This window comes from Bemisia tabaci, chromosome 5 (assembly GCF_918797505.1).
Source record: "Bemisia tabaci chromosome 5, PGI_BMITA_v3".
NCBI classification, from domain to species: domain Eukaryota; kingdom Metazoa; phylum Arthropoda; class Insecta; order Hemiptera; family Aleyrodidae; genus Bemisia; species Bemisia tabaci.
In genome coordinates, this window is record NC_092797.1 from 16,623,619 (window position 1) to 16,636,076 (window position 12,458).

The 12,458-nt window shown below is 34.5% G+C and overlaps 1 protein-coding gene across 1 annotated transcript; it reads right to left on the reverse strand.

Annotated features, from left to right (window-relative positions):
* Nucleotides 1-843: 843 nt before the first annotated feature.
* On the reverse strand, nucleotides 844-12,038 carry rept (RuvB-like helicase 2 rept). The gene is made up of 12 exons (XM_019058771.2): nucleotides 11,858-12,038; nucleotides 11,364-11,477; nucleotides 9,786-9,906; nucleotides 8,593-8,743; nucleotides 6,933-7,095; nucleotides 6,213-6,322; nucleotides 5,467-5,585; nucleotides 4,805-4,917; nucleotides 4,106-4,326; nucleotides 3,335-3,473; nucleotides 2,264-2,387; nucleotides 844-1,398 (listed from the first exon to the last, which is right to left on the reverse strand). Exons 1-12 carry the CDS (start codon nucleotides 11,861-11,863, stop codon nucleotides 1,370-1,372), a joined length of 1,410 nt encoding a protein of 469 aa, XP_018914316.1. The 5' UTR covers nucleotides 11,864-12,038; the 3' UTR covers nucleotides 844-1,369.
* Between the last annotated feature and the right edge of the window lie 420 nt (nucleotides 12,039-12,458).

Sequence of the window (12,458 nt, forward strand, 5' to 3'; positions counted from 1 at the left end):
CCTCAGGTTTATATTCCCTCTGGTGCGCAGTGGAATAAGTGTTGAGAGAGGTTAGACATGAATTTTTTACGAAAACTGCAAATGTTAATGTTTGTTCCATCTCATTGTAAATATGAAGCTATGCTTCGTAAAGAAAATTTACCGAGAAAATCAATGGAATCACTTATGAACCTCTAAGTTTTTTATTCACAAAGACGCAAGTTTTTAAAGTTGCCATATCATGTCAAACCTCTCTGACTGACTCCTTCCTTGTGTGGTTCCTAAGGGGCTTCCTTGTTTATTTTTTTCTCTCATGAAACAAGAAGTTCAGTGGTGCATTCTTCCTTGGAGGTCATGCTGGTCGCAAACCATTTGCATATACACAGCTCCAAGGACTGCTGGCCTTGCAGGAGCATTTAACACAGGCTACCACATTCTGGTTGAAGCAACCTCTGAGGCAATTGTTAAACCCTTCAATACTGGTCGCTACAACCAGCAGAGCTTCTTGTAAGTCAAATCGGTAATAATTCCTTTAGGGGTTGATGCCAAAAGATGCACCAGTCAGTAATAACGACAGATGTTGTTTCTTATAAAACAGATATGAATATAAAATAAGTTTGTAGAGGAGATTTTGTTGTATATGTACATCCTGAGCTGAATCTTCTTGGTTCATGGGAATTAAATAAAATCAAAGAATTCAAAAATTTTGAGCACAATTTTCTTAATTCAAAAACCGAATATCCGCCCTTTCTGAGGCTATCCCCTCTTCATACCTAAATTGTTGTATTCTTAAATTCTAAAACTGAGATGTTGGCTTTTAAAGGCTGAATGAGAGAAAATTATAAAAAAGGAGAGAAAAGACTATTTTATTTGGATGATAAAAAATTTTATTGTGTTAAAAATACGGTATGCAAAGGAATTATATTTAGTAGAAGTACTGAGGTGAAAGTGTTTCAGATCAGTGTGCAAGTGAATGTACGACCCATTTTAAGAATATCAGTACTGTCTTTGTAGCAGATAGAGCGATGTTTTCTGGCGAGTGGTATGACTTCGCTGGAAATAGAAAGGACAATCATACCTGAAACCGGCTCTACTTTAAATTCTTTTACTTAAATAAAAAAAAAAATACTTTCTGACTTTATAACTTGGTAAAAAAGAAACATTTAAAAGGAACCAATTTCATTTGTGACAGGTGGATTTACCTACTAGAAAATCAAGTCTAGTTTGGCAAGCAGAACAGCTCCAGTTGGAGAATTGAAAATTGTAGTTGGAATTCCGAAATTGCTTAAAAAGCTGTTTTAAGTTTTGTAAAAAATTCCACTATTTGGATTACTTATCATAATGATAGATTAAAATTGCAGGCCTTGATGCCACAATACTGAGGAAATTTTTATTGACACACTTCCATTTCTGGTGTTTCTGCAACAGAAGAAGAGAGGAATATCACGTTAGTTTTACACAGTTGATACCTTGTGTTAAAAAGATTTCTTTGCAAGACTAATTGCAATTGGTCCAGAGAAGAAGAAACTTTTCAGGCATGTGACCGTCTCGGCCACACTAGATCGCAGGAAACTCCTCGAAAATGGAGAAAACAGGAGAACACACATGATAACGGGGAAAACCTGTGTAAAAGCAAAAAAAGATCCAATTTTTGTGTATAGAAGGTTTTTTTCCACCATTCGTATTTTATCCTCAGGGAGAAGCAATTAGAAATTCGATGATCAGATTCTTGCGTTAGAAATAGGGAAAAGTTGTTTGAATTTGGGGGAAATTTCTGCACCCTTGCATTCGTCAGTCATTAAAGATCTTGCGTAATTCATCCTAACTAATACTTGAGCATGCAAGCCAGAGCACAAAGGAATCTTATGAGCTGCGACAAAAAGAAAAGTCAACTGAATTTGAAATAGTTTGCTTGATGGGTAATTCTGACCTTTTTGCAGAATGATAAAAATTAGAGGCTTAAATTGCAAATGACTTTTCCGCATTCTTGAGTACTAGTGGTTATTTTAGTAAACCTCCAATGTTGGAAACATGATTTTTGTCTCCACCATGAGATTTTTGGAGTTACAGATTGGAGGATCGTTCTCCGCGTAACAATATAACTATAAAAATCTGAAAAACCAGGCAATTTACAATATCCTGGAGTTAAAGAGTACATACGCATGAAGATTGAATGTAAAATACTTAGAACATTTACTACTGGAGTAAAATTGTTGCATTTTTAAAATGAAGAGAAAAATTCAAATGGGTTCAAAGACAGTGATACAAGTGAAACAACCGTTACCTGTGACTTGACCATTTGCGCCTTGATCATACAAATATTCATCCTGGTAATCCTTCAAAAACTGAGTTGACCTATGCTCATCTAGGAATAGGTAATATACACGTTTAATATCTTCAGTTGATACCTGGAAAAAAGAAAAGGATTTTAAAAATAGATTAAAAAGTTAAAGAGGAATGATGCTTAAAAAAGTGCAACTTCAAATTTTTTGATTAATGATGGGCTTGGAGGACTGGGCGCATAGGTGCAGTTTCTGAAAAAATTGAGATATTAATGATTTTAAGTAAAACTAGTCTTAACGCATATTCTGCAAAAATTTCGCTCCCAAATTCAAATTTTTTAGCATCAAAAAGTCAGTCCGAACTTCCTTTCTGCCGTAAGGATCCATGTGACTTTGAAACTTTGAACACGTATTTCTCGAAGTAGCAAAAACTGCGCTAATGTGCCTTGTCCTCCAAGCCCCTTAAATGTAGTGATAAAAATTAAACTGAAGAAAAGTAAAATGAAAGTAATCATCATCTCAGGGTTGGAAATACATTTATCATGAAAAAACAGGGACAAAAAGAAACCTGTGTGTACTGCAGGGTTGCCTCAGAATTCAGAAAATGAAATTCCCTGATATACCCCTGATTTCCTAGACGCTTTTTGGTAAAATTCCCTGACATTAGAAAAAATACCAGATGGTTAAAAAGACATAAGTGGAGATAATGTTCATACAAAATTTATTGTTCAAAACATCAAACCCATTCTGAAATACAAATAAAGGTGATTTAACCATTTTTCTCTGACATTTCCAGGTTTGAACTAAAAAATAATAACTTGATAAAATTAATAATTTTTAATTAGAAAGAATAAAAAATACAGAAATTTAAATAAAATTTTAACCTTGACTGACGCAACCCTATAATTCTTTCATTTGATTGAAATAAAAAATTAATTTCCTAAATAAGTTTGGCAAGATTGTGAAAAAAAAGTTTGCCCTGAGAAGTACATACTTAGGAAGAATTTTTCACTTCTTTTCATAAATTAACTTCAAAAGAATATCTTTCTTTTACTTGTATAAATTTCACTCACCTCAGTAGACTTGCGCCGCCTGCTGACCAAACTGGCTGTTGTAATTAACTGAATTGCATATCGTAACGATGTTTCAGAGGCTATTCTTGTTAAAATGATCAAAGCATCGTCAGAAATTTCACAATCTTCTTCTTGACACCTAAAAAACAATAAATAGATTCGTGATTTAATGAGCTGTCGTCAAAATAAAGTAAGGAAACAAATCAAAACAATCATTACAACTAACTTGTATTTTAATCAGATATAAACAAATGATGTTCACATCCAAGTAAGATGTTTACCGAGCAAGTTTAACAGAAACAAACCAAGTTGCAGGTAGGAAAAAAATGAGTTAAGAATAGCGATAGTTAACTGCAACAGGGTTGCAATACAATCTAGAAAATGAAGTTCCTCAAATGCTCTGTGAATTCCTTTCAATTATTAAATATCTTTTATAGAAAATTTCAAGAAGATATCTTGGATGAGGAGGATCCTCAGCACTTTTAAGAACGATTCAATATTTAGTCAATCAACTGATTATTGAGACATTTTTTAAAAAGTCTAGTGAAATTTAGAAATCCTCAATTGATCAAGACTACCATCATATTGCTCCAGAAAGTATTATAAACCACCTAAATTTTAATTTAAAACAAGAAATAAATGGGTACGATTGAAGATTTCTAAACTTTACGATGGAGGATACAAGCATTTGTTGACTTTTTAGATCGATATTTTAAAAATTATGAAACGGAAAATGTTGAGTTCCATCAAAAGGTTTTCAAACTCAATTACCTAATTTTTAGGATTTCCTTCAATTCTTGTTCCGTGTACGGTATAGTTGGAATGATGATCATTCGATCCAAGAGATCAAGAGGTATTCCGTGCGGAGAGGAGTAACTGGTGCCCCTTATCCTTGTTATGCCACGATTGGTGGCCGTTATGACAACAGGGGCCATCTCATCTTCAAGAGCTCGATTTAGGAAAGAGAAGCATTCAATGTCAAGCATATGAACCTGAAATGCAAACATAATTGTAAACTAAACACTGGAAGAATTATCAAAGTTAGATACGTAATTTTTAATTTACTCTTCTCCTCACCTAATGATTGATTATGATAATTTACAGCTATACGGATACATAAAAAATAAAGTTTTTTAAATATTAAATATAATTATTAATTAGGATGAGCGAGGATGTGAATTTTGTAAAAATTTAAATGGAAAATGAAAGCGGCCGAAAAATAAAAAACTAACATCCATCCAAAAATATTTTACTGAGGTAGTGCTCCCGAAAATGTAATATCATGTAGAATCATACACACAGATTTTAGGGCCGATTGTGTGAGTGCAAAAAATTACTTAAAAGGGAAATAAAGAAAAGAGAAAAGGATTTTCATTTGACCATGCTCCACATTTCCTTCAATAAAAAAGCTTGAGGAATGTCAAACACCAGATTAAAAGAGTTTAAAACAAAAGGAAGACAAAACCATACCTCATCGATAAAAAGAACACCAGGTACAATTTCGGCTTTGCCTTCTTCCCGCCACTCACTGACTTTAGCATTTATTTGGTCCCTGACTTCAGATTTGATCTCACCAGTGTCACCTGTAAATTAATCAATACGTTGAAAAAAAAGAAAAATGAAGAGTGACAGAGAAGAGTAAGTCCATTGGTCAGAAATATTTCAGAGTAGACATTACACCTTCCCGTAGAATCTGATAGCAGCTTCAGAGAAAACGACAGAATAACCAATCAAATATGTTCTACTGAAAGAAGTTATGGAGGAAGTCAGAAAAATCATGAAGATAACTGAATAATATCCCCGACTTAAAGTTATTGGTAGTATGATAATACAAAAAATATTCACTGATAATCTGAGTGAGACGTTTTGTGAATGCAGAATATATTAAATGCAAAATATTTTAGATTAAACATCACGTGACCTGAGCGATTCAATCAACCACTAGAAAAGGCTTCATGTGAATAAATTCCATTTTTTCCCCTCAACAATACTGACTATATGAGTGATGATGAGATACCATAAGGAAATGTTTCATTATGATCGAGGAAACATTTGATTATATCCTTGATGAAACATTGAAGCCTCTCCTCAAAATGCAGAGCTGAAAGGAGAAGACAATGACAAATACATACCAGAAAACAGGGCTAAAAATCCATGAGTTCGAGAGTTGATGACATCAATTTCATGAAGAGACACAGTGTGAACAACCTCTTTTCTTTTCTGGAGTTCTCCTTCTGGACACTGCACAAATCTGTAGAAAATAAGAAATTGTATTAAATTAAAATGTAACTACTACAAGAGTAAGTTAAATTGTATCAATGTACGTGACTTAAATCAACTAAATTAATGGTAAAAGATAAACAAAAATATTGACAGATGCCCTAACTTCACATCGCATGGCTCTTAATAAAGGGATGTTTAATCCACATTCATTGAACTGACCACTACTTTAACTGAGTGCGAAATTAAGTACTTTTCAAAATTATACGTAGAATATGATAGACACATTTAGACTGTCCAAATTCAACTCAGAGGGCAAAAAATAGTTTCTGTCAATGTTAATTCGCACTTCCTGCTCACAGAAAAATTTGAGTCAGATGGAGCGTTAACTGATTTCCGTATATTTTGCGATGGAAGAATTTTCCTGGGCGATAACAAGATTGAAGGTATGTTGAGGAAGGAAGAGGAAGACAATGACATGTGTGTGAGACCAAGGTCCAAGTACTTATCTAACGTAGAGATTGATTCCACTACCTAATTTAGCCTACCATAATTATGGTTTTTTTGTTCATATTGAAGACTAAGAACGTTTATAATTACTTAGCCTGTCTAGTAGTCCCTTCATCACTAAACTACTTCATATTTTAGAATCAATTACCTAGTCTGAGGACCTGTTGCATCATAATCGCGTGCTCTGGTGAAGGAACGACCAAGACGGCTGATTTTACCAGTGGCTTTGTCAATTGTAATAACATCGCCAGCTTGTACCTGAAGAACAAAGTGTCAAGACAAAAAAATGTGCATAAAAAGTATTTTACACAAGAACAGGAAAAAACAATAAAATTCAAATTCAAATTTTGGTAGATAGGGTTTAAAAATAGTGTTTGGCCTACACTATCCTGAGAGGAGGAAAAAAGCAAAGTACAAAAGTTAATATCGAGCTTTGAATTGGTACTTGAATACATAGTCAGTATTGGACTAGTAAGACCTCAATTTACTGGAAATTTAATACATCGATTCGCCGGTACCATGAAATTCAATAAGCTGCCGTTTTACCATAACTCTTCAATTACTTACATTACAATTAAACCCTCTGTAGCCCGGTGTTACTTGTTCGCAACGACGCATTTTTCGGTTTTATTTAAAGGATATTATTTTTCTGTAGCACGATGCTGCAAATTTTTATTAATGTTTTTTTTTTTAAAAAAAAATGACCACCACAATTTCGAAATTTAGAGCAAACAAATTTTAAAATTTGCGCATGTGAAATTTCGACTGTACATAATTACTTGTGAGGTGAAAAAAACGAAGATATTGGAATCACTCATCACTCTTGACATGTTCGAGAGGAAATTAATTTTTTGAAAGTCTAACAAACCTTTTCCTTCATTAAAGATTCAATCATTTTGTTTCCCAGATCATAGATAGTCTCCATTTCAGTAGTTTTCAGAGTTAACTTTCCAATTTTTACTCCAACTCCAGTGGCTGGTCTGTCAACTTGTACCTCGACTACTTCACCTTCAATTATTTCAGTTTCCTCTCTGAAAAAGAATAGACAAAACAGCATCATGAAAACAGTTTAATTATGATGACATCAGTTCTCAACGTTTCTTCACCACAGACCACCCAGCCAGCAAAGGATCAGGCTGCAAATTACCAATGGAAATAACCTCCTTTTTCTTCATTAATCCACATTTTAAAATCTGAATAAAGAAGGGAGGGAGGGAAGGAGGAGGCATATACAATCCACAATGAGACTGCTGCAGCTCTACCTCTCACATAAGGTCTTTGATTTTGAGCTTGATACCTGGCAATGAATTGTAAAGTTTGGGCCCTGCAAGTGAATTTTTTTTTTTAAATTGAGAGTTCAAATCAATCTATGAGCATTCCTCTTTTCCATAGCGATAGGAGAAAAAAGATTTCTACTCAAAAATGAAATGTTGACAATTGGGAAAAAGTTGGAAAAAACGATATATTATCTGAAGAGGCTGCGGGTCACCAGTTGAGAACTGCTTATGTAAATGCTCAAAAGTAGGCACCATTTAGGGGTTGAAAGATAATTAATTCAACTACTATTTCCAGAGAGAAAAAGAGAGGTATCCGAAAAAGTTCAACTTGAGGGTGGAAACAACAATTTGACAGGGTAAGTCCGCAATCCCACATCTCGTTTGCGGAATCTGAAAATCTCTGCCTTTATGCTATTTTTTTAAAAGAGAACAAATTGACATCATTCCCTGAAGTTTTTGCAGAATTTTTTTTGCACAAAGAAGAAAAATCACAGCAGTTTTAAAGAATTGCTGTTGAGTAGTTTTCCGTTTAAAAAATAAAGTATGACAGGAAGTCTGCAACGTTGCAAACCGAGTTATGTGATTGCCGACTTACACTGTCGAATTATTTTATTTCCTCACAGCTTTTTCAGTAAGTTTGTAAAATTAACATTAAAGTTAAAATTTGTTAACAAATATGCCAATACAAATGCCTTCGCAAGGAATAAGTCAGATTTTGATGTTATTCCTCCATTTTTCAAAATTTAACTATCATAATTAGAAAATTTAAAATTAATCACATTTTTTTAAGTATAGTTTAGTTACTTATATTAATTTTTACGTCGATTTAAAAGTCATTTCCTCTAAATAAATTTTGGTTTGTATCAAAAGTAGGTAATACTTTTAATGAAATGGTGATAGAGCAGAGGGACATTTCTTAACATGTCGCTTGCCATACCAAATGCATCGGCCAGCATTGAGGAGTGTTAAAAACATCTTACCGGTTGTTTTGACCAGGATGCAATTGCTCACGTTGAACGCTCCTATGAGGCCGACAGTCATAGCGAAGCCGTGAATATTCTTATTTCTCACGACCTGCATGGCCCCAACAGAAGAACACACCTCTGAACTTTTGTTTTTTGTTTTTCAAGGAGGGATAATGCTGTGACGCCAGAGAATATGCATACATAAATCACCATGGCAAACAACATTTTAAAAGAGTTAAAAAATTAGAAAATTTTTGTTTGAAAAGATTCAAAGATATTTTCTTACTTTATTCTCACACCAATTGACTTCCTGATGGCTTGCGTTAGTGCCTCAGTTTTGCTCATTTCTAAACTGTAAATTTCTGATCCAGCCATACACACAAAAGGAGCCTCAGTTCCCAGTGCTTGAGACATTCCCATGGCAATAGCAGTTTTCCCTGAGAAAGAAATAATAATTATTAGAACATAGTTTGAAAATAGAAGGCACATTTTTGGAAATGATCACATCATCATTGAAGTGTCGTTTTTCTTTCAATACATATTCATTATAATTAGTCATAGACATTTAAAAAAAAAAAAACCTGTGTGAGTGGCTATTCTTATCTTGCAAACAGAGGTTCTTCTAAAAGTACGCGGAATACCACTGCATCTAAAATATGAGCTATTCATGGAATTGACATTGGTCCAATAAGAGAACAGCAAATGCTAGCATTCAAATTAGCTCATCTGAAGCAAAATTGACTGTGTTACAGCAGTATGCGTGCGTATGGGGCAAATGCAAATTTTCTCAGTCTTTTTTTAAATAGGCCTGTAAAACTTTTCTACAATGAAATGCCAACACAATTTGAAAATCTCCCTGCTGGTTCTTCAATTGATGTCAAACTAGTAAGCTAAAATAATTTTTAGACAAGGCTAAAAACAATGAAAGTACCAAATTAAATAAAATGGGAATCACTAAACTTAAAAAACTCAACATTTTCTTTCTTACTTTTCTGTCAGTAGGTACAGGTTTTCAGAGGGTCCACCACCCTCCCTCTTCAGTAGTTACAGGGCAACGTATAGATGAAGAAATAAATGAGGAGATTTTGAATTTACTAAGTTCAACAATTCCCATTTCATTTACTCCGATAAGCTGTTAAAAAATGATGCTTCAGGCAGCTCATGAATCTTAAAAGCTCACTTTTAACCTTTGCTCTTCCAAGAGCATAATTAATTGTATCAACATGAAATACACCGCTTTCATAGAAAATTTTGAGAGAGCCCTTCTGAGTTTCCCACTTCATAAAAAATTGCCTACTATCTGTCTTTGGACAGTGATCGCGTAAAATCAGAACTGACTTTGGTGGATCATTAAGAATGGAATTGCAATGTATTCAACCAACTACAACTCAACAAATAATTGGAAATATTCAATTTAAAATAGAGGGCATAAATTTGGTGGAAAAAAGATGGAACCAAGAAATCATAAACCAAACTCACCAGTTCCTGGCTGACCAGCTAGAAGCACTGCACGCCCAGCAATTTTCCCCTCTCGAATAATACCTAGAACTACTCCAGCTGCTCTTCGAGCTTGTAACTGTCCTACCATACCCTGAGAAATCTATGAAAATAAAAGAACACAGTTAAATAAACATTTTTTTCCTTGCGTAGAAGCTCTTGAAGAGCCGAACATTCCAAAGTGAACGAAAATATCTGTTTTAAAAACAAGTCAACATCTTAGGAGCACACGGTAAAAAAGAATCAAAATTATTTATTACGGTAAATTGTCCCTGATTCTTGGCGTTAATTGGTTTACTATTTATCAGGGTGTCTAGTATTTTTTAATGTTGAAAAATCCTGATATTTTCCTAATATATCCTGATATTTCATAAAAAATTCCTCTTTTTTTCATTTCGAAAATTCCTGATATTTTTCTGATTTTTCTCATAAAAACTATATTTATTGCATAAATGCAAACGGAGACTAAATTTTCTGATAAAGTTCTTATGATTAGAAACTAGTCTGCCAACTGTCGATAGATTCCATTATGTGATGTCCTAGCATGTTCGTCGCACAAAATGCAAACAAATTAAGAATAACTTCAAAACTTTGATAAAAATAGTGATTTGTCGGAGTAAGTACGGACCACATTAAAAAAAAAAAGACCGATAAAAACTATTTCAAATAAAATACAGGCGCTGCAGATGGACGGAAGATTTTGATTTCACAAAGACGGCCACACTGCGATGAGGCCTTCACTATACGACACAAGCGCTACGGGTGAGAAATTATCAGAAACAAAGACGGCGCGACGACTGCTGGCACGGTGGGCAAAAAGCAGTAAGACTTCTCCACTGAGGAGGTTCGCATAGGAAAAATTCCTGATAAAGCATCCGATATTTCCGATTTTCCTGATCGGCCAAAATTCCCCATATTTTCCGGTTAGTCCTGATGCTACACACCCTGTTTACAGCATAAATTAAACAATAAATCTAAGAGGATTTTGATTTATTAGCTGAACAAAGGACGGTGGCACCTGAACATGAGCCTCAGGAATCATTCTCATCCAAAATAATGTTAAAATTCAGAGAGATGAAAGCAGTCTTCTTCTTGATAAAAAAAAACCTTGCACTCAATACAGTAAATGACATGCGAGTCGGATGATGGGACATTTTTTTCTATGAAATGTCCTACCTTTATTTCTCTTTTTTGGCAATTTTTTGGTTCAGAAGCATTCTTCAGGATCCTGCACAGGGGCTATAGTCCTTTGTTGGGAAAGGAGCCAAAATCTTCCGAGCTTTTTTCCTTAATGGATCCGACACATTGCATGCCAGTTCGATTGTGCCAAAAACAGATGAATCACTACTTAGGGTCAAATAAGTAGGTGGAAACTCTGAAGAAAGTATCCTGGCTAACCTAATTACTCTCATGATCCAAGTCCACCCCTACAAATCACCGGTAGTATAAAGTTTCAATTTCAACAATGGTTTCACAAAAAGTTCAATTAAGTATGATTATTATATTTTTTTTAATAAAAAATCTATACACAAAATGCAGCTCTAAAATTTCACCATTTACCTTGCGTGGCTCTAGACTGTCATCCAATCCTAGTCCTCTAATGTGGGAATGAGCACCAATCCGCTCGATGCGTGTTATTTCCCGCACTTCATGTACTTGAGCATTACTTATTCCCTGGAAGAGAAGCATAACAAATGTAAACGATGAATACATAAGAGAAGTTGCGATACTAATTAAATATTTTTGGAAATCTCCGAACCATCATGTTCAAAATAGTTTTAACAGCGACAGTTTTGTGTGAGAACTGGTTGTGCTACGCAAAATGCTGATACAGACAAGGCCAATTATTGCGAACAGCTCTGACTTATTAGACAACTTGTAAAATGACAGTGATGCTAGATGATAAAAAATGCTGGTGCTGAGCAAGTGAATCCTATCAAGGATTTTTTAGACAAAGAAAAAAAGAACTCGGAGGCATTGCTCGTTTTGATGATAGCGGAAAGAGTCATTAAAACGAGAGAAGAACATGGAAAAATCAAAGACATAAGACTTACTGCCATGGCGATTATACAAAGAAGATCCTAAAATTTATCAGGATTCATCAACTTGAAAATATTATAGGAGCTTGGTTCTAAAAGTTCAGAAAACTTCCGAGCACGTTGCTATGAGTTGTTTACAAGCCGTTTTCGGTTGTTCAAGATTCTGGAGGTTATGGTGTGATCCCGCCCTTCCGCAGGGACGAGTTCTATAGGACGCCGTTCTGCACAGATTAGTCCAGATCGCTAACATCCAATCTAGCCAATGCTTCAGAAGCGTGAGTAATTTTTGCTACAGGTTAGGCAACTTTAGAAAATTGATGGCACTACCAGTAGTGAAAGAACTTGACCAGATCGAGAGAAATTTCCTATTGAATCTGATTATAAAGCTTGAAAAAAGTATAAATAGTAATGTGTAATAATGGTTTTTGATCAAATAAGATTTTATCAAGTACTGTTATGCTAAGTATTCTGTTCCAATATTCTTACAACAGTTGGTAGCAATTAACTGCTCTCATGGGGGCCTGGCGGGAATTCAAAACTAGGAACCAAAAGTCTCATTTTGGCAGGATTTTGCTTTAATTTTCGGTTTCTAAGGCTTTAAACTTCAAAAATATGA